The sequence below is a fragment of the Benincasa hispida genome, chromosome 1 (assembly GCF_027475165.1).
Source record: "Benincasa hispida cultivar pf3 chromosome 1, pf3_genome.v1.1, whole genome shotgun sequence".
Taxonomy (NCBI): domain Eukaryota; kingdom Viridiplantae; phylum Streptophyta; class Magnoliopsida; order Cucurbitales; family Cucurbitaceae; genus Benincasa; species Benincasa hispida.
Genome location: NC_143478.1, coordinates 28,406,803 through 28,432,961, shown reverse-complemented (window position 1 = coordinate 28,432,961; position 26,159 = coordinate 28,406,803). Strand labels below are relative to the sequence as shown.

Sequence of the window (26,159 nt, the reverse complement as noted above, 5' to 3'; positions counted from 1 at the left end):
TATGTGATATATTATGCAAGTATGTATGCTATATGATGTATTATGAAATTTCAAATGTTTACTATTTACATGATTTAGTGCATGAAAGTGATGTGCTAGAGTTGATCCATTTAAAACTAAAATAAATACGTATATTGAGGTTAATTAACATGATGTTGATGAGGAGGTTTTGTGGGACTCATGATTATGTGAAAGTTATATGTAACATGAAGTTAGATGCAACATTTTTTCCTTTCCAGATTATTTGACTGCATGAAAGTGATGCACGTCCGAGGGCACTAGTACATGAAAGATATGTACTAGGACTAGTGTGTATGAAAGTGATACATACCTAGAGAGGATTTGGGGTGTACATAAAAGTTACACCCTCAGTGGGTTATGTGTATACGAAAGAGGTGTGTACATAACCATGTGTACGAAAGAGGTACACATTCAATGGGTTACATATATACGAAAGACGTGTGTGCATAACTACCATGTGGACGAAAGAGGTACACATCCCTATATTCATAGAGAGGACCTAGGGTGTACCTAAGAGGTGCACTCTAGGGGAAAGGAAAAAGAGTGAGCCATGTAAGGGAAATCTTCAGGTCCCACTAGTATAGAGTTTCAGTTCATGTTGCATTTATTGGGCATAAATGTTGGGTTATATGTCTTAAAACTCGTAATTTGTAATGTTAAACGTATTCTATTATCAATAAAGATGTTATTGAAGTTTATTCAATAAAATTGTTATTGAATATGTGAATTGCACTTGTAAAGTTTACCAATAAACTAAAGATCCCTGACTATTATATGAATACATGAACTTTATATGGAGACATAAGAGTGGATCGAGTTCAGTAAATAGTCAAAATGTTCTATAGTATATGAATAAGGTTGGGTACCTTATTCTGGTAATACTATCAGATGCGACCCACTCTATAGTTATTACAATTTGTTGTAAAGTACTACAAACGAAGTGATCCCGATTCGTTCATGTATTGACATGAGGAGTGGGGCATCTCATGCAATGAGTTTGCATAAGATCGGATTAAGAATTAAGTCACTCTTACTTTATAATGTTGTTTACTGTTTAAGACTGACTATTTCAAAGTGATGACCTAGGTAACTTGATCTTAATCCTGAGCTAACTATGAAGTCTTGTTTATTCGGGATTATCCTTAGATTTACAGGGGTGAGGGTTGGCTTAACAGCGTCGGTTCAATAAGCCTCACATTTCAGGAGTAAGACCGGGTAGATAGCTGAGGACATAAAGTGCAAAACAGAATTCACTCTTACTCGCTTTTGGGGATAGTATAGAGGTTGTTCCCTAAGTGTTGACTCCGAGTCTTGAACAAGGGACCCCACCTTCTCATTAGCTCGAGAGGGACTTAGTTTAGTGATTGTATCATAAACCAATTGTTTATTAGAGGATCAGTGGGACTTAGGAGTAAGATGTAATCTTGGGGGTGAAACAACTTTTGACCCAGTCTTTATTACGAACAACCTGTGAAGGGTTAACTTACTAATCATGGTTATATCGAGTGGACATAATATATCTACAGTGAAGAAAGTGTAATTATTGGGCTTTAGTAGAGTGACCTGGTAGTTAACGAATGGTGGTTAATTAGGTTAAAGAGTTTAGTCAGTTAATCGCAAATCGATAGAGCCCATGATCTGTAGGTCTATGAGGTCCCCTTACTAGTTCATATCGGACTAAACCTTAGAACAATGTGACGAATGAATTTGAACTGTTCAAATTCGATTTTTGGAGTAAAGCGTTAAATATACGATATATTTAACCTAATGTTTAATTGTGAATTAACATAAGGAGAGAGAAAATAAGAGATATTTAAACCAGATTTAAATATCAAGATTATGAATAGAGATTCATACAAATTGGGATTAGTGTTGGATTTATATTAAATTAAATTGATTAAATTATTTCATTTTAATTTTAATGTTAAAATTAATTATTAGAATTAATTTTGAAATTAAATGGATTTGATCAAAATTGCATTAAAAGTCAATTTGTTTACTAGGTAAAAAAATGCAATGAAAGTCAAATTTGTTGACTTTTGATTTTTAAAAGTCAAAAAGTCAAATTTGTTGACTTTGGCCTTTGAGAGTCAAATTTTGACCAAGTTAGTGAAAAGATCCAACATTTGTGAGTGGGAAATGCCAACTTTTGCATGACTAAGTGTTATCTTCATTTTAAGACACTTGTCCCACTAAATCCCACTTTTTGAGTTGGTGGATTTTTTAGTGTCAAATTCTCATCAAACTCAAAGTTGCATGTTTGCCTGTAATGGTTTTTAAAATGGAGATTATGTGATAATCTCATCCCCTTTTCTCTCAAAGCTTTAGCTTTTTTCTCTCCAAATTAGTCACTCATCGGATCCCACATCTCGTTCTAAGATCGAAGAATAATTGGGAAGACTCTCGTGGCGGTCAACAAACCGTTCGTGAGGAAATTGGAGTTGATTTGGAGAAAATTCAAAGACTACAAAGGTTTTATTCTTTTTTTCATTTTTCTTGTATTTTTGCATACATGCTTATCTTTGCAATCAATCTAATTAGAGTACTTTAGATTCGTTTTTCTTTCGTTGTGCATGTGTTCGTTCCATCAATAAATGTCGAGTTTGACCCCGGTAGTGGGGTTACTTACTAAGTATTTTATACTCATCATTTTCTTATGTTTAGGTTTCAGGTAAGGGTAGAGACGTGCTGACGTATGGCAAGTAGAATTCGTGATCGAGCCACAGGGACTAGTTTTATGCTTCCGCTCATGATGTTTAGTTTTCTTTCATGTTTTTCAACTTTCAGTTTTGATGTTTGAAACTTGCTGTTAATATTTGTTTTCAGACTCATTTATTATCATTTATGATTTATGAGTACCATATGATTTGATTTTCATGGAAGTCATTTAAAATTTACCTTATTTATTTAGCATTTATTTTACTATAAAATGGCATCGTTTTAAGTTCCGTGCATGCATATGTTTAGTAACGACCTAGCTTGAGTTCTAGGGGGTCGGGTAGTACAACAATAACCCGGTTATGCGATAAAGAAATTGAAGAAGCCTAGGTGATCGCAAGCCTCAAGTGACGTAGATAAGTTGAGGATGTCAGCCTTAATAACTTGTTAATGGGCTAAGTGGCAGCCTTAAAGAGGGTTAACTAACGATTAATGGACAGATGACACTTAATTAAGCAAACTTACCATGAAAATCCTAAGTATAAATAGGTTTAACAAAGAAAGAGACTGTTTTGCCAAATTTCCATATGCCCAAGAGAAGTGTGAGTGTTTGCTGAGGCATTGAAGGTGCTGAAGAAATTCTGAGTAAGTTTAAGGAGACTTGAGAATTTTTTTCCAGATAAATCAAAAGGTTTTAATGCTTAAATTCTAAGGTGAGAGAGCTAATAATTTTTTAGCAAGTTTTATTAAAAGGAGATTTAGTTAATAAATGGATAAAAATAGAACTATGAAGTTTTAAAAGTTGAAATTCGAATAAATGTTATGGATGAATAAGCAAGCAGTTGGCTTGTCAAGGTGTGCGACGACGCACATAGGTGTGAAGTATAAGGCACTTGAGGGTTGTTTAATGCATAGGCACAAAAGGGTGTGTCTTTGCGAACATAGAGTACCCATAGAGAGAAGACAGTCTCTAGTCAGGAATTATGCTTATTGAGTTGGCAATCTGGCCACTCTCACTCATACAAATCAAAGGACCGCCTTCACAGGCAAGACTTCCCAACTCACTCAGGATTAAGGTCATGTCACCTATGGTTATATAAAGAGACGAATCATTTCGTGTTCCAGTCTTATAAAAACTCTTTGTATAGGATACCTCGCTCACATGTCTCCACATGAATAGTCAGGATCAGATCATTTGTAGCACTTTACAACACTTGTAACATCTATAAAAGTGGGTTGTATCCGTAGTGTCACAAGGATAAAAAAATCCCTCCTTTATCCATATACTACAGACCATTTAGGTTATTACTTAAGGCATGATCCACTTGTATGTCTCCACATATATGCTTAAGTTACATAAAATAACCTCAGATCTTAGTTTATTGGATTGAGTAAATGCTTATAAAATAACATTTATTTTATTAATAACAATATGTTTACAAAGTGTTTACAAACTACGAGACTATTAGGAGAATTAGGACACCAATCCCAACAGCCTTGGCGTCGCGACACTATGCCTGCTGGTATAAATTTTGTTGTTTCAGGAGAGAAGAAAAAAGAAAAACTTAAACTTTTAGAGAGAGAATTCGAATTTATAGAGCTATTCTTGTAATTTTTTGAGAGATTAAATCAATTTGTATTTTGTACCAAATATGCAACTATCAATAGATTGCTTGAAGAATTTCATCATCCATGAGTAAGTAATCTTTTTTCTTGGGAAATTATGTAGATTGACACTTTCTTGAGACTTTTCCTTGAATTTTCTTTCATATAATTACTTTTTTTTTAATGTTCTTACTGAGATTTAGAATAAAATTGATTAAGATTGAATTGACGACTCAAGATCAATCAATTTTTGTATGCAAAAATTACATAGTTCTATAAAAAAAATTTTAATTATGGTTGCAAGAATTAGTAGTATTGATAGAAAATGTGGACTTCTTTTCCTATTTTCTTCAAAGAATCTATTAATGCAGAACATTCATGCAATCAATTTTGAATTTTTAGCCTTTTGATTTTAAGATTAGGATATTTAAGAGAATCCATGAGTTTAATACAATTTAAGGATTAATTGTGAAATGTCTTTAGGAAGCAATTAAGACCTAGATTAGGGTTAATTATCAAATTAGCTAATTAGGGAATTAGAAATTTATTCTTAATGAACTATTGAATAATCTAATTGCATGATTCTTTGTTAAGTCAATGATAGAATTGCCTAGTTTATATAAAATCCCTAAGATTTCATTTCAATTGAATCTTATCTCATAATCTCTCTTACTTCTCTCATTACTAAATTGTCTATATCAATTTTTGCTTTTTCACTTAGTTAGTTCTAGTTCTTAAAACAAACAACTCCCCGTTAAATCTTTTACATTTTGGAATTCAAGTAGTCTATTTTAGGCCAATTAATAGAGGTTCTCTTGGGATCGACCTCTTACTCCACTATTACTACGTGTTAGTTCTAGTTGTAGTTAGAGTATTATAAATTTCATTTGTTTTAGGTAAGATAGAATTACGACACCTATTTTAGACCAAACACTTGGCTCTTCTCATCTATGATAGCCCCGTTTGCCTCCACTATATTGAAATGGGCCATCATGTCCAGGACATGTTCTCTAACAGAGGTCTTTCCTTCATATGCGAATTATAAATGTATTTAATAGCATCGTGTCGTGCTGATAAGGATGATTGTCAAAACATTCCTTACAACGACTCCATGATCTCTCTTACAGTGACCATGGTTTCATGCTTTTTGGTAAGCACATCAGATATGCTTGCCAAGATATAGGCTCTGGCTTTTTCATTAGCGCAGACCCATCTATTATAGATATCCCGAACATTTCAAGTTGCGTTAGGATGAGAAGAGGAGGACGTTCCTTCGTTAGAATAAATATCAAATCATCAACTACTAGTATTGTGTTTATGTTCGACTTCCAATTTGAATAACCCTCTCCATTGAATTTATCATAGGCTAAGAGTTGTATAATCAAGTTTGACATGCTGAAACATAAACAAATTCTATGAGTAAATTGCATCTAAATCCAATTTTAGCAAAAGTAATAAAGTACTCATTTTTCTTTATTTATTTGCAATGATACTTTAGTAAGTCAGAATAGATGCTACCGAGGGACAGTCAAATACTCTTTCACTAGAGCAAGACATTCTCGACCAAATACTATATCCAGAATAACTCTTATTCCTATAGCCATTTAGTTATAGTTTTCGGTCAACAACTTATTAACACTTAGTAACTCTTGTAAGTATGACCTTCCAATTTCAAATTTCATAGAATGGTACGAATATCCCCCGAATAGGAAGATAATGTTCAAGCCAAAACTAAGAAACCATATTCATTTCTGAAGTCTGGGTTGTTCCAAATCTTATGTTACAACCCTCTGAGGAGATCGTCGTAAAAACGACTAGCTAGTGTCGCCTAAAAACGACAGCAGGCGCAACATAGGAATCTTATGGTTCAAACTAATAGAAGAGACCGGAGGATATGTTGACACACTTCCTACACCCACTTACTATAAACTACTTCCCCTATTCACCTTGATATTGACCCATGAAAATACTTTTCGAATGGAGCAGTCGCGGTAAAAGTGACACGAAATCGAGCATGGATCTCAAGGTGTGAACTCCTAGGAATGTGAGAGCTAAAAATAATATTTCATATATATTATCAATCTCCCACTGAAGTGTTTTAATTATTTGGGTATCTTTTGTACTTAGGTATATTTCGGCTAAAAAAATCCTAAGTCTATGTAGTTTATCTAAGTATAACGTTTATATTTGGATTTAACCGACGATGTCTAAGTGATAAAACCATTTTATTATCTCATACTGCTTACGTATGCTCATAAAACCGATTAACGCGGCTCAGTAATTCGGCTAAAATCTCCAGGTAGGAGGTATTACGTAAACCGTCAACTTAAGTACCTCCAGCCTTAGACAGGATTATAGACTGATTGAGTTTGTAACCAAGTTTTATAAGATAACGACCTATTTTAACTATTAAAACAAATTGTTATTTACCTTAAGTGAGCATGTATCTTATCTTTGTTATAGATTTTAAATGTCTAATTCATTTTTAACTCTTATAAAAGTAGACATTCTATAACATAAACTTAAGAATTCCACATTAATATAACAATTATATTAATCTTATGAAACCCTAATTATGCATACTATAGAAATTATAACCAATTTATAACATATATCAATGCATGAAACATGTTTTCCTATGGTGAGATTTTAAATCTACGTGGAATACAATATGCACATACATGTTTAATTTAAATATAACATACATCACATGCATAAAATATTTAAACAACACTGATATGGACCAACTTTGGTATCCTAAGTAAGCAATAAACCATTTTATTACGAAAATAAATAAATAAAAACCATCTTGAGAAAGGCTCTAGACCGCTCGAACCGACCCGAACCAATCGAACTGACCCTCAAAGACTTCAAAAAGGGCTAAACCGATCCAAAATGGGTTGAACAGGACTGGTTGAACCGGCCATCTCTCGCAAATCAATCCTCGTGTGCACGCGTTTTTGGGATGGGATGAGCAGCGTTGTAATGCTCCATCCCAGAGTTGCAACGCCTCGAGCTTCAGAATGAACAGCGTCGTGACACTACAAGAACAACATCACGACGCTGCAAAGGCAGTGGTTGTTTCTCCAGTGTCTACAGCTGACCTTGTTTGCTTGAATCTTCAATTATAGCCTATTTTCAACTCTATTAACTTCAATAAAATTACAGACTCTCAAGCACACATTAAGACTCATCAATCAAGAGCCAATTACAAATTTAACAACTGAGTCAAAGAGAATTCTAATGCCAAAATTAAATTAAAAACCATATCAGTCACCAAACATGCATTGCTAGAATTTCACCCACCAAACTCAAATTAACGTTAATTGAGTGCTTAAATCATGCTCTTATACCATTTGATAGAGTAAACATGCATAAAGTGAAAGCAAACATAATCATTAACTACTCTAATTATACTTACTTTGAATATAAAATATGCTAAAAAACAGTTTAATAGAAAGAGAGTTTCATATGTGTATACCTTTGTAGAAATCTTTTTTATTCTTGTTATACTCCACGAATTTGACCTTCAAATTCTTAGTAGACTACCAAGAGTATCTTGTCTATTATTATCAGTCTTTTGGATTGAGTGGTGGAAACTCTCAATTGAGCTTAATTGAAATAGAGAAGAAGAGGATTTGAGGGAGTTTTAGAATTTTCTGTGAAATTCAACTTGCATGATCATCAATCGTAAAAAATTGAAGCTTTTATTCAGTCAATCCATGCAAGTACTATGTATCATTACATTGACACTTCAAACTCCATTTGAGTTTAATAGGATAAGTATGAAAATGTGGAAAAATCCACTAAATAACTCAAAAGATTGGATATTTCCACTAACAAATTCAAATATTATTTCAATTAATTAAAATTATTTAAATAATAAACTCAATTTCTAAAACTGAATTTTAAATCTGAAATTAATTTCATTTAAATAAATAATTAAATAAATTTAATTAAAATTAGATAATAATAATTTAATATCAAATATTAAATCAATGAAACACCTAATCCTAAACATGAATCCCTATTTATGTAATCAATATTTAAATACATTAAACTCTCCAGTTATGTTTAATTTAAAAAAATTTAAACATTTAATTATATCGAATATAATTATCCAAACCCTTAAATTGAATTTGAACCTTTCAAATTTGAACGCTTCAAATTTGCTCAATATTCTAATCCAAGGTTTAATCTTTTACGACCTAGTAGAGGGACCTTATGGACCTACAGATCTTGAGCTCTAGCGATTTGAGATTAATCAGTTAAACTCTTTAACCTGAGTTAATCAATATTTGTTAACCATCAAGACATGCCACTATAGCTCGATGGTTGCACTTTCCTCACTATAGATATATTTTTGTCTACTTGATTTAACTGATTCGTATTTACAACTAAGTCAAAATTATCGTTTTAACCTTAAAAATACATCTTGCTTCTTAAGCTCCCACTGATCTTTTATTGAATAATTGGTTTATAGTCCAACTAATAAACCACGTCCCTTTCGGCTATGAGAGGACGTGGCCTCTTTGTTCAAGACCAAAAATCAGTACTTAAGGGAACAACCTATCTACTAATCCTAAAATAGGTAGAAGTGAATGACTATGTTCCCAACTATCTATCTGGTTTTATCCCCAAAATGGGAGGCTTGTTGAGCAGTGTTGTTGTACTACTCTCACCTATGCAGATTGAAGGATAATCCCAAATAAACAAGAGTTCATAGTTAGCTCAGGATTAAGATCGGGTTACCTTAGGTCATCGAATTAAAATAGTCAGTTTGAACGGTAAACAGTTATTATAAAGAAAAGTGACTATTTCATGGTCCGGTCTTATGCAAAACTCTTTTGCATAGGATGCTTCCACTTGCATGTCTCCACATGAACGATATTGGGATCATATTGTTTGTATCAATATATAAAGTAGACCGCATCCAGAGTATCCCCAAGACAAGGTATCCTAGCTCATTCATATACTTATAAATCTTTGGCTATATACTATAACTTGATCATCTTTTATGTTTCTAGATAAAATTATAGTATTCATACTATAGCCATGGGTTCGTTTATTGAATTTTGTAACATAATACAATTTCAATCTCAATAATACTTTTATTGAATAAATCATTCAATAATACTTTTATTGATAAATAGAATATGTTTTCATGATTACGAACTGCGAGTTTTAGGACATTCGCAACAGATTTTTCATATAAAGATCCCAAAATCGAGTTGTTATTTTGATTTGAATGATTTGATTATTCTCTTAATTTTTACATTTTAATTTAAAACAAAAATAAAATAAAAATAAAATAGAGAGTAGGAAAATTGGAGGTGATGCCTACTTTTAGAGTATGAAAACAACTTAGAAGCTCACTAAAGAAGAACATACTAATGATGGAAGAGAAGATACCTAATGTATAACTGAGGTTTAATATAGCCACGTATTTTTTTTTCTCCTTGGCGCGATCTGCGCTAGAGTTTGGTTTAGGCACGTCGAGGGGGAGGGAGCAGGCAAAGAGAATGCTTCCCCTCGACGTGGACAGTTAGTTCGTAAACGCATTCGTACATCGTTTGACATCGAGTCATTGATAATGATCCTTCCGTAGGTTCACCTACGGAAATCATGTTACGACTTCTCCTTCCTATAGATGATAAGGTTTAGTGGACTTCTCACAACCTCGCAAGCAACAAAACTCACATCGCCAAGATTTGAACACTTTATTAGACCATTCAATCAATAGGAGCGACCGGCATTGTATACAAAGGTTAGGCTTATTCATTAATATAACCACTTAATGAAATTTAGATTTTCAAATACTAATTTGATTTTATTTTAAATTGAATCTTTTGAATTGGTTAGTATAGTTGTAGACAAATAAATAAAAAAATTGATTTGGTTTGTATAGTTGTAGATAAATAAATAAATAAAAAAAATTATAAGTTAAGTATTTAAATCTGTGAATATAATTATTTGTAGATAAATAAATAAAAAAAATTGTAAGTTAAATATTTAAATCTATGAATATAATTAGTAACCACTAATTCAAATAGTTTTAAATTTTGTGTTAATCTTTCTGAGTTTTTTTAAAAAATCTATTTTAATGATAATTACTAAAGAAAAATCGTGATAATCTTTTCTTGTTTTTTTGATTTTTTATCCTTTAAGTGAATTAGAATTAGATAAAATGAGATATTTTTTTAAAGAAAAAATAAAAGAAGAGAGTAAACTCTGTTTAAAATTTAGCATTTTCTTATTTTTTTTTCTTTTTGTGTAATATACTTAATTCCTCAAATTATCCAACCCTTCAAACAGACCCTAAGCTGCGCCCAAATCAGGAGAGCAAGAAGCTCAGGAAACGCCATAGCCATAGCCATAGCCAAAGCCAACCAAACCCATCTTCGTTCTAAGTTATTATCAACTCTTCCCGGACCTGCTTTCAGTCTCCTCCAAAATTGAGCTTTCCTTAGCCTTCTAATGGCGGCTAGCATGAATTCTCTTTCGCTTTCCCAACTCCCATTTTCCCTTCCTGCTCAATCTAATTGTTACTCTTCAGAACACAAAGCTCTATTCCTTCCCCCCAGCCCCTTAATCGAGCTCAAGCTCGCAATTAAGCGTTCTAATCCCACCCATCCGGCCTCGAAGTTCAGTCGCCGTGCCACCACTGCTACCGTATCATTTAGCCTCCCGGCTTCGTAGGATACGATTGCGTCTCTTGCTTCAGTTGCCGATTCTTTTTCATGCTCTCATACCTAAAATTTTGTCTGATTTTGCAGGAAACCCGAGGGCGTTTCCCCCGAGAAAATCCCGAAGTAAGTAATTAGTGTCTTTCTGCTGCATAAGTTGAGCTTAAGTGGTGTTCATTGAAGTTTTTATTGCTTGTCTTCATAATGTGTGAATGTTATTTTCTAATTTAACTAATCATTTTGAACTTTAATGAGGGATGATGATTATTTAGGTTGAACTATAACTTTAGTCCTTGTTATCAAGTTTTAAGACTTCAATTTTAGTCTTTTAGTGCCTGTCTGGGAGGTTAGAAATTAATTTTAAGGACTGTGGTTGAAAGGTTACCAGTTTGTGCATTTTAAACTATTTGCTGATATGTTGAGCCATAATCTAACATGGCAGATGTATGACCTCTTACTCGATGCATATCATAGAATGACTTCTTATTTCTCTCTTTTTGGCTGTAGGACTTTTTCTTATCTATGTTAATCGATTTCCCAGCATGTCAGTATATCATAGCTGTCATATTGTTTGTTATATGATTTCTCCTTTTCCGCATTAGATGTCAATTATTGCAGAAATGATAGTTTTGTTAATTGTTTGTTGAATTTGTGATGTATAAGATGGTCAGCAAGAGCAATAAAGTCATTTACAATGGCAGAATTGGAAGCAAGGAAACTCAAATATCCAAATACAGGCACAGAAGCTTTGCTAATGGGAATTTTAATTGAGGGTTAGTATCCTTTCCAACTCTCAGGTTATTTCTTGTTTACATTTAAATTTAGACGTACATATTGATTTAGTTTAGTTGAAAGCAGTTAAATTACAGAATTATATGAATTTTGGTTCATTTTTTAAAGAAAGGTTAATATGCTAAAATCAAGATCATCTGATAAGAAACTATCTGATTCATCTCCTAAGGAGTTAACATTTGACAACCACTTTCAAATGTGATTACTTTTTCCCACGCCTCTTTCCAGCATCAAATCATGATATCTTCCATTGTTATCTGATGCCGCTCATGTTAAACTATAGAATTGTTTTGAAAGACTTATTTGTGTTTAGGAAATTGGCATTGAAGCTAATGTTCATGTCAGCTCCTATCAGCTGATGATTATGAGTAACCTATCTTTGGCAGTAGGTTTGGGGCATCGGCCAAATGCTTTTTTAATGTCCTTATGTGTAATTGCTAACAATATACATGATGAAGTGAATCAACAATATACATGATGAAGGGGATAGGAATATGATAGGTAGCCTCAGTTATATTTATCAACAGCAATGGGGAAGGATTTAAGAGCTCCCCAGTCTCTCCTAATTCTCATAAGAGAACCCAAATACAAATAACAGCCAAAAAGATAGTCACCATAAACAGCCCCCTAAATGCAGTCCTCCCACTGCCCAATCTAACTTGCTCCACCTAAACACATAAATTTTACCCCCTCACTCCATTCGCATGCCTTCCTCCCTTCCAATGTGTATACACCTCAATAGTTGGGACCTACGACAATAAAAAACTATAAACTAAAGGTGCAAATTCCCTTTGATTGCAATCTTGTCATGCTTCAGTGCTAAGACAGTTTTTATTTTGCTGAACGTATATATATTCACATTCTTTTCAGGAACAAGCAATGCTGCCAAATTCTTAAGGGCTAATGGAATTACACTTTTCAAAGTAAGAGAAGAAACTGTAAAGCTACTTGGAAAATCTGACATGTATTTCTTCAGCCCAGAGCATCCTCCATTGACTGAACCTGCACAGAGGGCACTTGATTGGGCTGTTGCGAAGAAGCTAAAGTCAGGTGAGATCTTCATTTATTTATTTATTTATTATTATTATTATTAATGAAAAACATTCAATCATAATTTCACTGATAGTATGAGATTATGAAAGGGTCAACAAGTGCCATGGTAGATTATATATTGCTATTCCATTGAGATTGTAATCACAAGAAAAGGAAGTGAATTTACACCATGAAAGAGATGTATGCAAAAGGTGATAAAAAAAAAAAAAAAAAAAAAAAAAGTGAATTCCATTTCTCTACCTTCAAAGATACGATGATTCCGTTCATTTCAGACGAGCCAAAAGTAGGCGTTGATCATTCTTCCTAATCATGCAGCAAATGCAGTTCTTATTCAGCCTGAAAGCGAATGATGATACTTGAATTTTCTGCTGAAACCTCTATGCATGACTTCTAAGCTCCCACTGTAAAGAATGATATGTTGGGAAGTTTTTTGACTGCTGGTTGAATCAGAATTTTAATATTTCCTATTTTTGTGTTCAAACCGTGACCTAATTGGCAGAGGGAAACAGATTAAGGGAGGTTATGCATTTTTTGTCAGACTCTGACAGCTTGGATGGAAAGGAAGTAAATCTGATTATTCTTCCTTGGCTAGGATAGTGAATAAAGGATTTCTAGATCACGAGGAAAAAATAAATGATTTTAGAACCACCATAGGTTAGTCTAATGGTCAACACTAAAGATCCTAGAGGGAATGAGTTCAAGCTATGGTGTCCACCTACTTACATAGAATTTAATATCTTAGAGTTGATTTGACAACCAAATATAGAAGGGTCATATAATTATCTTAGGAAAATAGTCGAGATGCACAAGCGGGCCTAGACACTCACAAATACACAGAAAAAAAGAGATTATTATGCTCACTGCAATTTAAAGGTTGCCACTTCTTTCAAAGGGTTTAGAAGTCGTGTTTGCTTACAGGCGATAAAGACTTGGTTGTAAAGCATTCATTTTCTCATGTAGCAAGAAACACCACTTGCATAGATTTTCACCGACCTTTTTGCCCATTTTAAGGATTTCAGTACATCTTATTATCAAGTTATTCACAAAGCATGTACAAATGTGCACAAGTATGTATGAACTTCTTGACGGTAGATTTTGACTAGAATGATCATCACCTATGTGCATCTTGTCATGTACTTTTGCTTGAACCTAAGGTCCTCTGTGCAGGCCAATCTGGAGAAATAACTACAGGCCATTTGCTTCTCGGTATCTGGTCAGAGGAATCAGCAGGTCGCAAGATATTGGCCACCCTTGGCTTCGATGATGAGAAGGCAAAAGAGATCGAAAAAACTGTAAGTATTAAGTTGTTTTTGTCTAGTTAGTAGCGCCCTCAGTACTTGATGATATACTGCACTAAAACGTTATTGTTTACAGGTGGACAAGGATGCAACTTTCAGTTATAAGTAGATGGTTCATGTAAGAAGATATGATGTGATTTTCATATTTTCGTGGATCGAATCTTCACAAAGGACCCCCAAAATGAGTTTCACATGATTTGGATCCTCGTGCATCCATTTGGTGAGATAGTGATTTGCCTATTTAATCAGCACCTGCCGTTCATAATCATCTTCATTTTGAATTGACTATTGTTCGAACTTGTGGAGTGCTGGTATGGTATGCTACATTTCAGTGGTCTCAAACTGCTTGCAGGACCTAGTTCTCTTACTGTGGCTTTTCTTGTACAAGCAACCTGAGTTGAAAGGGAATAATAACCCCCAATAATTAACACATCATTCTTAATTTAGCATTTGCAAGACATCCTCGATTACTTTTCGATTTTAGTATTCAATATTTTATCTTTGTTTCTTTAATGCTTCTTAATATATGGGCTTTCACTTGTCAACATTCTAACGTTCCTTACATTTTGATTCCTCCCACCGGTTGAAGTTTGTATATCCAGGTAAATTCTTTTTGTGAATTTATAGATAATCTTGATTTATGTGGTTCAGATTAGCCAGTTAAATACAGAACATGTTCTACTTGACGACCTTTTTTTGGATAATGCTCTTATTGGAACTTCAGTGAGTATTATTTTGGATGTTCGAATTCTATAGCCAGATGTGTTCAAGAGAAAATAATATAAGCAATACAAATTGAAAATAGTGAGTTGAAGGTTGAATAGTAATGGAAAGTCTTAGGTTTTTGTTAAATTTAATTTGATCAACCGTGTGGTAGATATCCATTACTAAGAGGCATGGCAAATATTCAATATTTTAAATGACTTATGTTTTGACTTGAGAGATTATTGATTGTTAAGCTGGGCCCTTTAGCATTGTTCTCATAGTTTAGTGCAATATCGAGTAAGTGAATGTAGATGTTATGATAACGAGTGCATTTTAGACATTTTAATAATCATGATCTTCATTAAGTGTTTCTACATTGCCTGTTTCCTTTTGTTCTCTTGTGTTTAACAGGTAGAATTGAACAGTCTAAAAAGCGTTTTCCATTTTCTCAGAATCTCTTTATACCAAATGGAGGTGGGGGATTTGAATTTAAGCAGAGAAATTTCTTCATGTCTATTCTTTTAGGTGAATTTGCCATTAGTTGATATGATATGATTGCCACGGTGAAAGGGACCAACTTTAGTGGACCGACCTAGGAATAGATCCATGCATCAGAAACAACCATTTTTGTCATTTCAAAGTTTGTAAAAGCATTCTGATTCAACCATTGAACGAATCCATTCTCTGGTCACTTTCAAGCCACTATAGCCAAAAACTTGAACAGTACAAGTTTGTCTGCTTAAGACTTTGCATCTAGTCCATTTGGATAGAGTTTAGAACATGAAGCAACCGCATCTTTTTGACTTCGCAGGATTGTTCTAGTGAAAGTTGAATGAGATTGTTGCGTCTTTGAGAAATTGTCCGTCATTTCTTCTTTTCCCTCTCCTTTTTGCTCAAATGGGTTTCTCTGGTCGCGTTCTTAGCTTATATAGGGTCAAAATACATATCACATTGGATCTGATCAGTGAAGCTTAAACATGTATTGAACTTGCACGGTTGCTTTAAGGTAACCACCATCAAGGGTTTCTTTTTTTTTTCCTTTTTTTTTTTTAAAAAAAAAAACTTTAAAATCTGCCTTGTATCTGATTTTGTTTGTAGCAATATTATTCTTCTTTTAGTTGAATGACATGGTTTTATTACGTGTGAGAGAAGCACGTTTTAACTTTATTATTGTACATGTTCGATAAAGAAAAAACTCAAGATGATAGAAATGTGAAATAGAAAAGAAAAAAGAGATCAATGACATGTCAAAAGAAAGGGAAAATTGAAAGGGAAAGAAGCACTTTGATAATTTTTATTATTTTCGAAACTAAAGATTAAATGTAGATAAAATGACAATGAGCTATATATCCTTGAGAAGGAAAATGAGAGTAGAAGGAAAAAACAGGCAAATAAGAGGAAAATTTTGCAAGTTGAGTAGGACCTAAAGCACATGTATAGTATATGGAGGAGGGAATAATTATGTGCTTAAAATGATGATGGCACACGTGCATATTAGGTCACCCTTAGCAATAAATCCCAAAATTAAAAAAAAAAAATGGAAAAAAGAAAGAAAGGAAGAAAGAAAGAAGGAAAGGCCAAGCACATTCTCATTGGGTATGTTCCTAAAGTGTTTGTTCTTTGGGGCCATTATCTTTATGGGGATGTCTTGTAAAAGTGAGGCAAAGCCTCCTCAATTTAAGTTCAATAAGGAGTAGCCCCCTTCTTCCTCTCTTCATCTTCCAAAAGTATATAGAATAATAGAAATTGTATTTGTAATCTTAGGGTCAAAAGAAGATGTAGTGGGAATCTTAGCATTGCACACTTAGGTCACTATCAAACCCGATAAGAGGCAAAATGAATGTTTGGTTTGACATGGGATCAAAATAAATGATACCCTTTTATTTTTTCTCCTTCAAAGCTCTAGCCAAATTTCTCAAGTACTACTTCAATTCATCATCACCCACATCAATGTAATTGAAGATCGTCAAATTACAAGTTTTCTCTCCGAATTTTTAGCTTTGTGTCTATTTAGTCCCTAAAATTTTAAAGTGTCTAAAATTTCCTAGTCTTCCAAATTTGTGACTAATAGTTCCTTGACTAATTTTTTTTTTTCAAATTAATTGTTCTATTAGATGTAATTTTGAATTTCCAATGAAACTCTAAACCTTCAGTTTAGTGTCAAGTAGATCCGTAAATTTTATAAAATTCATAAGTTCATTCAAAAGTTCAGGATCAATGATGTGAGATTTAGCAAATTAAATAATTATTTATTACACAGAATCGATAGTGAGAGCAATTCTAGTGATAAAAAGTGCAATATAGTGAAAAAAAAAAAAAAACAAAAAAAATTGTAGGCTTATATATAACAAATACATAGCTTGAAAACATAATTATATAAAGGCAATGAATGAAACAATGTGTCCTATTTTGTGGTTTTATTTAAATGGGGGAAGATATTAGAATAGTGAGAAAATAATGGGAAGATGAGAGAGATAGACATGGATGATTAGGGCATGCACCCATTATTTAAAATTGAAAGCAGAAGCAAATTAGCAAAGAAGAAGAGCAATGGGGAAAATTGGTTAATGATATTGTCTTGTGGAGCCATGTTTCAAGGTGTGTGCGTGCGTGCGGGCCGGCGAGTGAGCGTGCCTGGCCCTGTTCATGCCCTCACCCCTCCTCACCATCCAGATCATTCCGCATGCCATTCAACCCCAATTATTCACATAAATTAAACCCTCTTTCTTTCTTTTTCTTTCTTTCTTCTTCTTCTTCTTTTTTTTTTACTAAGCTTGTCCTTTTTTTTTAAATTTTTTTTTTTTTTTTATTATAAGATTGTTGAGACAAATAATAAAAGAACTTTCGAAACCAACAAATCATCAAGCAAAGTAGAATCTACCCATGGAAGGTAGTTGATGGAGCGGAGCCAAATCCATGATCAAGTAAGGGAAATTCATTCTTAAAGAGAAAACTCTCTCAAAGAAACAAGTTCTATATTGAAAAAAATAATCAAAAGCTTTCAATTACAACCTTAAGTTGGTTATTTATGGCCTTACAATAAATACGATAATTAACTAATTAATTCTAATTGAACATTAACTAATCTAAATCAACAATTAAACTGAATATAAACTAAAATATACTAATCATTCTAATTCTCCTCATCAGTAATCTACGAGCTAGGTTGCCAAAAAATGAAAATTTTTAGCGTAGTAAGCTAAGTCATGAACAACAAAGTTACTCTTTGCGATTAGCCAATAGAAAATCTAAACTCCAAAGGGTTAATTGGAGAAATAGGGATGTTTTAAAACTTAATTGGGTTAAAATAGGTTTTTTTTCAAACTATTTAGGGAAAATGGATATTTTTTTTGTCTTTATTTGAATGTGTGTCTTCAAGAGACAAATTCAACAATATTTTATTCTTTTTTTGATCAGTCGCCTTGAATGCATCTCTTGTAGAATGTGTCTCTTGAATAGACGCATTTAATAATATTTAAGGTTTGTGCATTTTCTTATTTGAATTTGATTAATAAATTTGATTATAAGTACAATTTTCTTTATTCATGACCAGAATAAGATTCTCTATTATGCCTAGATTGATCATATTGAGTCACATAGTGTCCATGATCGCCACGACCTCTTACATTTGATGGTTGACCCTCCTCTGTAAAGTGTATACCCTCACCACGATGTCGGTATATCATGTACTGATCATGGACATCTTGACGGACATGGGAAGTTTGCCTTTCTTTCATACTTAGGGGTTGTTGGAAAAAATTCAAATGTTGAGGGAGATGGCATCATGGAACTACATGTAAAATGATCGATTGGGGTTGCTGGATATTCATTCTGAACATTAGGTCGAATAGGAACATCGTGATGTCTTGCTAGATCACATTGTTCTTTCATTGGAACATCACCATCTAAATATTGCACTCGATATATAGAGGTGAGTCTACACAAGGCCCTTATAGCAAATAATGTCATATTTGGTAAACCAACCTAAAAAAGAATTTAATAACAAGTTAATGAATTTAAAAATTATTTTGGTATGCAATTAAGTAATAAAATTAAACAATCCTAGTAAATAATAAACTCATACCAACAAGAGATAGGATGCTCTTGCTTTCGTTATATATCGTCTGCTCACGGTGGAATACCATTCAATATATCCCGACCCAATATGTACACCATTGTTAATAGGAGGTCCCTTAACAACTAAATTTTGACGATTTTCCCAAATTGAAATTTGAGGAGCCAAATATGCAATCCAATTTTGCTCATGCGAAGTCGAGCGTCAGTATTGCAAGGTTGAGGAATTTGTTACAACATCCTAAATTGACGCATCACACAATCTGGGTGATGCCACTCCACAACAAAAAAACATATGAGTGGACATCTTGATGTCCATATCTCATTACCATCGAGATAATATGGCGACAATAGTTTGATGAAATGATTATATGGTTCCCAAATAATCTGCATGCATGTGTCAAAATATGAATGAATCAAAAGATTGAAACATTATTAGTATATAATATATAAATGAATATAATATTACTTGTTAGGTATATACGTATCCAATATGTATCTATACTGCAGTAAAACATGCGATGGTGCTCTAATTACAGAAAAATTGTCATTCCATCTACAGCAATCAGAAGTTGAATATTAGCTATTAGTATTTCATAATGAAGATAACAATAATGAGGTAAAAATGCTTACCATACTACAGGTGGTCTGTCCCCCAAGTTGTTCTCATATCGGTGGAGTCGTCGATGCGCTAAAAGAGGAAATCAATCCCACGCCCAAATCTACAGCAATAGAAGCGAGCCTGCAATATTTTTGCCATCTGTAACTACACCCTTGCATAGTTCCCTATATAACCATGCAAGACATTCAGTCCCTCAACTGTATTTCCCAACAACATCAACATCTACTAAGAGAGGAAGATACATTAGGTGCACTCTGCTGCTAAATTTTTTTAGAAATACCAATCCTTCAATCAATGTGAGAATATGTGCTTGAGCATATCGTTTGAGTTCCTCTTCATCAGCATTATATGGTAGATTGGCAAAGTTGTTGAATAGACCAGCTAACCAAGGCAGGCTAAGACGACCTCCCTTAAGAACTGCGTCATTCGTTGTTACGCTTAAAAGGACGACACAAAGTTGTTCTCAGTCATAATTTAGTGACCCAATCAATGGTCTTCCATTAATAAGGAGTCTAAATTGGATAGCTACATCTTGCAGTGTAATCGTACACTCTCTATGCAACATGTGGAAAGTGTGTATCTCCTGTCACCATTATTTCACTAATGTTGTTATCAAATGTCAGTCTAGTTGTATAAATCTGATATAGGAGACTCCATAGAATCTTGCGGCTAGTAGATAATTCAATATATGAGGGTCTGGATCTTCTTACCTTCGAATAATAGCCTCCCATCGCCGACAATGCATAGCATTAATATGCTCATCTTCTCAAACAACTTCGGATTTATGGTTGCGCTATAAATACAAAACTGAGTCGCTATATGACCCTGTGCTAACATCATCGTCCTTCTGATCCCATAAAAACAAGATTAAATTTAACTTAGATATTTACTACAAATCAATGCGATTACAATCAATAAAGACAATTACAATCAATAAGGAATACACCCTTCGTTGTTTACAGTTACAAAAAAAAAATAAAAAATAAAAAATAAAATAAATACCAGAACAAGCCAAGAAATAAAAAACAAAATCCAATGACTAAGTCGCATCACGAGCTCAATTGGGACAATTCCGTTTATTATGTCCTTTTTATTTGCAAATTGTGCAACGTGTCTTATAACGTTCCCTTCAATCCATCTCGTTTTGCATGCAAGAAGTACACAGTCTGCCAACTTTTTTAACTAGTGATTCGTCTGAATAAATAGTGGAAAAGTTAGGATCAGACCAACATTTTTTTTATCGGGGATGGGCTTGAATTGAGGTGAATAACATACTAGATAAGTGGGAATTTTGTAATAAAGTAGTCTAACTCAATGGTCTTACACATAGCCATAGCGTGAGAACATGGGATTCCATAACTCTGCCACTGTGGTGTACTCCTACCCAGTCGTTGGTAGGGTTTCTCAAGGTAGATATAGTGCCTTTGTGTCTATCTGAAATTAGACACATTCCCTCCATTCCATGCACCACATGATCTAATAAATTTTTTAAAAACCAGTCCCATGAATCAGCACTTTCCTTCGTGTAGTTCATGAACACCATAAAATTCATTAGGTAGTTGATCTAGATCGATATCATCATCATCTATTTCAACTTCTTCATCGTTTGTGGCAATAGTTGGATCACAAGGCTCATCCTCTACATTATGACTTTCCAACTCAATAGTAGTTTCAATTTCTCTCGTTGAGGTTGGACTTGAGACATTGGGTTGGGATATATAAAGTCCAACTGTATTTGGAGGGTATGGAGCGTTGTTCATCATGAACCGTACATCAGCTTCACTTCGTAATGAGATAAGAATGTAGAAAGTAGATCTCACTACATAACTACCATATCTAAATATTACCTCTACCCATCATCCTTATCTATGGATACTGCATCACATAATCCATTGAGTAATGTGTTGAAATCAGCTTGACGATGCATGTTTATACAAAGAGATGGTTGCCTATCATATTCTGTATCGTTTGGCCTATTAACAATGTTTCCATGCATATAGCATAGAAACCCCTACAACGTCCATTGTAGTTTAGCCAATGCAATCTAATATTTATCATAGACTATGTAAATATATATTAAGAAGAAAAATATCCAAAGTTAATATTCCATCTACATTAGAATGTTCAAATTTAATATCTCTATGCTTAATATATCATTATAAACTAGATATAGAATCTTTATGGAACGAAGACTTATTTAAGTTTATATTTAAAATTGATGAACTAAAATAAACTTATGAAATTGATGAACTAAAAAAAAATTATGATTTAAACTAATATATCATAATAATAAAAAAAATTATGGTTTAAATTAATATATCATAATAAATTCAAGATTTTATTACACTAAAAATAAAATTTTAATTTGACCATTTAAAACATTGAGTAGTTTTTGTTTCCGTGTTTAATTAGGCCAATTATATTAAAAAAATATTTAACCCTTTGGTTGTATTCATTTCAAACATTTGAACCAAGTTCACAATCAATTCATTTGTTAAAAATATTTAACCCTTTGGTTGTATTCATTTCAAACATTTGAACCAAGTTCACAATCAATTCATTTGTTAAAAAAATGTTTGTTCGAACAATGGGTTGAAAATGGAAAGTATGTGTTATTAAATTAGTATTTAATTCTTAATAAAAAAAATGCTTAATTAACATATTTGGATGCCGATTTGATAACATTCTCCTTTCTTATTTTTGGTTTTGAATTTCTTGTTTTTATAAAAAAAAACATTTTTCGAAAATAATATTCATCTTAAACAAAATAATAATAATAAAATCAGAATCATGGAAAACTTGATTTTCGGTTAAATAATGAGAATATATTAATATGAAAGCGAGTAATAAACTAATAATTTTTAAACGAATCATGTTTCATGCATCATAAAGTTTTCTTATATTGACATGCATCCTCATTTTGGAAATCAATTATAAATATTCTCTTATATAGACATAATAATAATGATAATGACAAAATAAACCAATGACTAAATTGTAAAAATAACAACAACAACAATAATAATAACGACAATAACATTCGAACATTCAATATTCAATACATTATTTCAAATAAAAGTAAGTAACTATATACATAACCTTTGAATGATCGATTATATAATTTTTCTGCGAAATAATATCCACTGTAAAAAAAAAAAAAAGTTTCAATACAAAATTATGAGAAACTTAATTCTCTATCAAATAACAAAAATATATCAACTTACTAAAATAAAAATATTGCACCTTACCAAAAAAAAAATCTTTAAATGATCGTTTATAGAATTTATTTCTAAAATAATATCTACCGTAAACAAAATAATAATAAAAAAATCAGTACAAGGTTATGAGAAACTTAAATTTTTATTAAATAACAAAAATATATCAACTTACCAAAAAAATTTGCACTAAAATAAAATAATAATATGAACAGGTGGGAAGATGGTAAAAATTGAGATGATCGTCAAATTTGGGAGAGGAATATGAAAAATATGTTAAAATGATGGCTGTTTGGGGAGAAAATATGAATAAAAAAAATGCTTCTCGGATGTTTGGGAGAAAATAAAGGAAGAAGGTGAAGGAATTGAGAAGGAAAACGAGTAAAATTTAAGGGGGAGAGTGAAGTGGAAAATGACGAAATTAAAAAAAATTTATCACAGTCAATGAGATGGTCCGACGCGCTCTGAATGTGTCTTTTGAACAAACACATTCAAACCAGTTTGACATTCCAACTTTTATTTTTTTATTTAATTATTTGAACGTGTCTCTTTTTAAGGTGATCAGTCAAAAAAAGAATAAAATAATGTAAGGCGACCGGATAAAAAAAGAATAAATAATGTTGAATGTGTCTCTTCAAAAGACACATTCAAATAAAGACAAAAAAAACTCTCATTTTCCTTAATAGTTTGATAACAACCCCTTTTACCCAATTAAGTTTCTCCAATTAATCCGACTCCGAGAGATATAGATCACGAATGAAATGAAGAAAGGCCTAAACCTTATTTGTATATCGTGTTTTTTTAGTAATAATTATCTATACGAAGTGAGAAACATAAACCATTTTCTATGAGTTGTTTTCTCGTTTCTGTGGGTGACTGTTCTATCCCTTTACATAACTAATATATGAGCTAGCTAACTAATCTTATTAGACATGTCTACAACATACAAATTTCTTTGATATGTGGCCACTATTAATTTTTTACATTTATTTTTAGAGAGGATTTTAGGCGTTGAATTGAGTTAAGTTGAGTTATAAAATCTGGAGTTAATATATTGGAGCGAGAAAGTTTGTGTTTGAGATGCAAAGTTGATAAATGTACAAAATAAAAAAAAAGATGAGAAGATGAAATTCTTCGATAAATGTGCAAACTTCAATAACATACACTATTAAAGTTAGTTATTAAAGTTGGAGAGCCAAACACTCCCTTAAAGTTCCACATCTCATTCTCTAATCTTTATCCTAAAAGTAGTAGAGTGCATGACAAATTAAAAGTAATACTTGGATGTAATTCAAGCTTCACCCCATATTCCTACAACTTCATCTAATTATCACGTAAAATAAATTGTCACGTGGCAAATTGTAATTGGACTATTGAAAGGACTGGACAAAGATGGGTGCAACCTAAGATGAACCCAAATATTTTTCACGAGTTAATTAGAAATTTTATTTTTAATTTTTTTCTCATTTGAAAACATCATCAAAGCTTTTTTTTTTTCTCGAAGTTCATCAATATTAAGAGTAAATGATTGAGTTGTGCTTAAAATAGCAAAACCACAATCAAATTTATTTACCAACTGTGCATGAATTTGCATGCACTAAGCGCTTTCATCATAGATAATAGGTTCAAATTTTTTTTCTTTTTATTTAAAATGTAACACTCCAAAAAAGATCTTAAACATTAGAAGTCGGTTGATGCACTATGATTCTAAAGAAAGTATATATTCCCATACAATTTTATTTTAAAAAAGGGGTTGAAATATATCTAATTTGTACATTGAATTTGTACAAAAAGACAAGTCAAAAACCATATTTTAGCCTCAGATGTTATAAAATGTAATCTAACCAAAGTCCAAGAGCTTAGCAATTTGTAATACAAGTCAATAATACACACCTCCACGAATTAACTAAACATCAAATGAACCAATAAGGAACACAAAATCTCCCATACTTAGAATTTCAAGAGATTGCTTAAAACAAAGTGTGTTTAATAATTAAAATGATCCCATTTGAGATTAAATTGCAATTGAATAATAATGAGCCAATCATAAAATGACAAGTGGCCAATTTGACCCACCTTCCAAGTTTGTAGGGTTTTCACAATTGAAACACATGGGCAAAGGCATGGGGAGGCCTTCCTTTGCCCACAATTCTTCTAAGCAATAATTTCTAGAGGATGGCTTCACATTCATCTCTTCTTGCATGTGCACTTTCTTCTTGGTTGTGGAGGATGGCTTCCCAATAAGATTTTTTCCCATTTCTAATTGTCAAAAAGATTTTACTTATTAAAAAATCTAACTTGATCATTTTTTTTTTTTATCATATTATTAAACTTAATATGCTATACATTATCGTATATACAACATTCATATGAAAAAAATCTATTTATATTTTTAAACATTGGAGTTGTATCAATTAAAATCTTAAACTAATAATTGTATCCATTTAAACCTTAAATGTTTATAAGAGAATCAATTTAGATCTAAGTTAGGATTTTGAATTTCTTTTATTTAGTGCACGTTTGAGAGTGATGATTGAATTACTGATTTTAGAAAAAGAGATTTAGATATAATTAGTTTTGTAAAATTTATTTTCAAACAATCAAAATGATGTTTGGTTCCAAATTTTGAAAAGTGATTTTGAAATAATTATGTTTGATTTCAAAAGTCACTTTTAGAGTAATCAAATTTTATTAAAATTGGTATTTTTTATATGAGAAATTTTTTAACTCAAAAGGGCAAAAAATATTCTTAAATATAAGGAAAAATATTTTAGTATTTCCATAAATAAATGATATGAAAAGTAATTTTTTGGAGTGATTATTCCCCACCAAGAGTTGCCTCATCAACTAATTATTGAAAAATCAATTTTAACATGGAGATTTTCAAACATAGAAAATTTTAATTTTATTTGATGGAGACTTATAGAGATTGATAGAAGTCTATCAGTGTCTATTATTTTTTTTTTGTTATTTTTGTAAATAGTTTGAAATGTTTTCTATCTGTAAAAAATTTTCTTTTACCATTCGTCAAATATCAATATTTAAAAGAAAAATAATTTTAATCATACCAAAATCACTCCTCTTTTAATTATACGTGCAAAAGGATGAAAAATGATAAAATTTAACTGAAAAAAATTAACCTTTTTTTCCCACAGTTGATCACTCACTTTTTATCTCCATCATCAAAATTCAAATAATAAAATCATCATTCTAATAATATATCTATATACAACATCTTTCTGTCTCTTCCTCAACCACTACTCTAAGTTTCCACCCTTTGCTTTTTAGCACTCATTTTATATATTGAACAATAAAGAAAATATGTGTAAGAAAAAAGAAAGAAAGCAAATTGAATAGTCAATTTTTTATTTTAAAAAAAATAGCAATGGTTAGGTGCAACCTCCTTTATATTTTCCATCTGGGAAAGCAC

At 32.2% G+C, this 26,159-nt stretch overlaps 1 protein-coding gene across 1 annotated transcript; it reads left to right on the top strand.

Annotated features, from left to right (window-relative positions):
• Positions 1 to 10,549: 10,549 nt before the first annotated feature.
• Positions 10,550 to 14,555, top strand: LOC120070204 (ATP-dependent Clp protease ATP-binding subunit CLPT1, chloroplastic-like). The gene is made up of 6 exons (XM_039022069.2): positions 10,550 to 10,979; positions 11,061 to 11,096; positions 11,634 to 11,743; positions 12,633 to 12,812; positions 13,983 to 14,107; positions 14,190 to 14,555. Exons 1-6 carry the CDS (start codon positions 10,762 to 10,764, stop codon positions 14,220 to 14,222), a joined length of 702 nt encoding a protein of 233 aa, XP_038877997.1. The 5' UTR covers positions 10,550 to 10,761; the 3' UTR covers positions 14,223 to 14,555.
• Positions 14,556 to 26,159: the final 11,604 nt, after the last annotated feature.

Bases quoted from the DNA above. Each gene is read 5' to 3' on its own strand.
- LOC120070204 (XM_039022069.2), top strand. From the start codon at position 10,762: ATGGCGGCTAGCATGAATTCTCTTTCGCTTTCCCAACTCCCATTTTCC. The intron at 12,813-13,982 runs GTGAGATCTTCA...TCCTCTGTGCAG, and splicing joins TGCGAAGAAGCTAAAGTCAG to GCCAATCTGGAGAAATAACT. The intron at 14,108-14,189 runs GTAAGTATTAAG...TATTGTTTACAG, and splicing joins CAAAAGAGATCGAAAAAACT to GTGGACAAGGATGCAACTTT.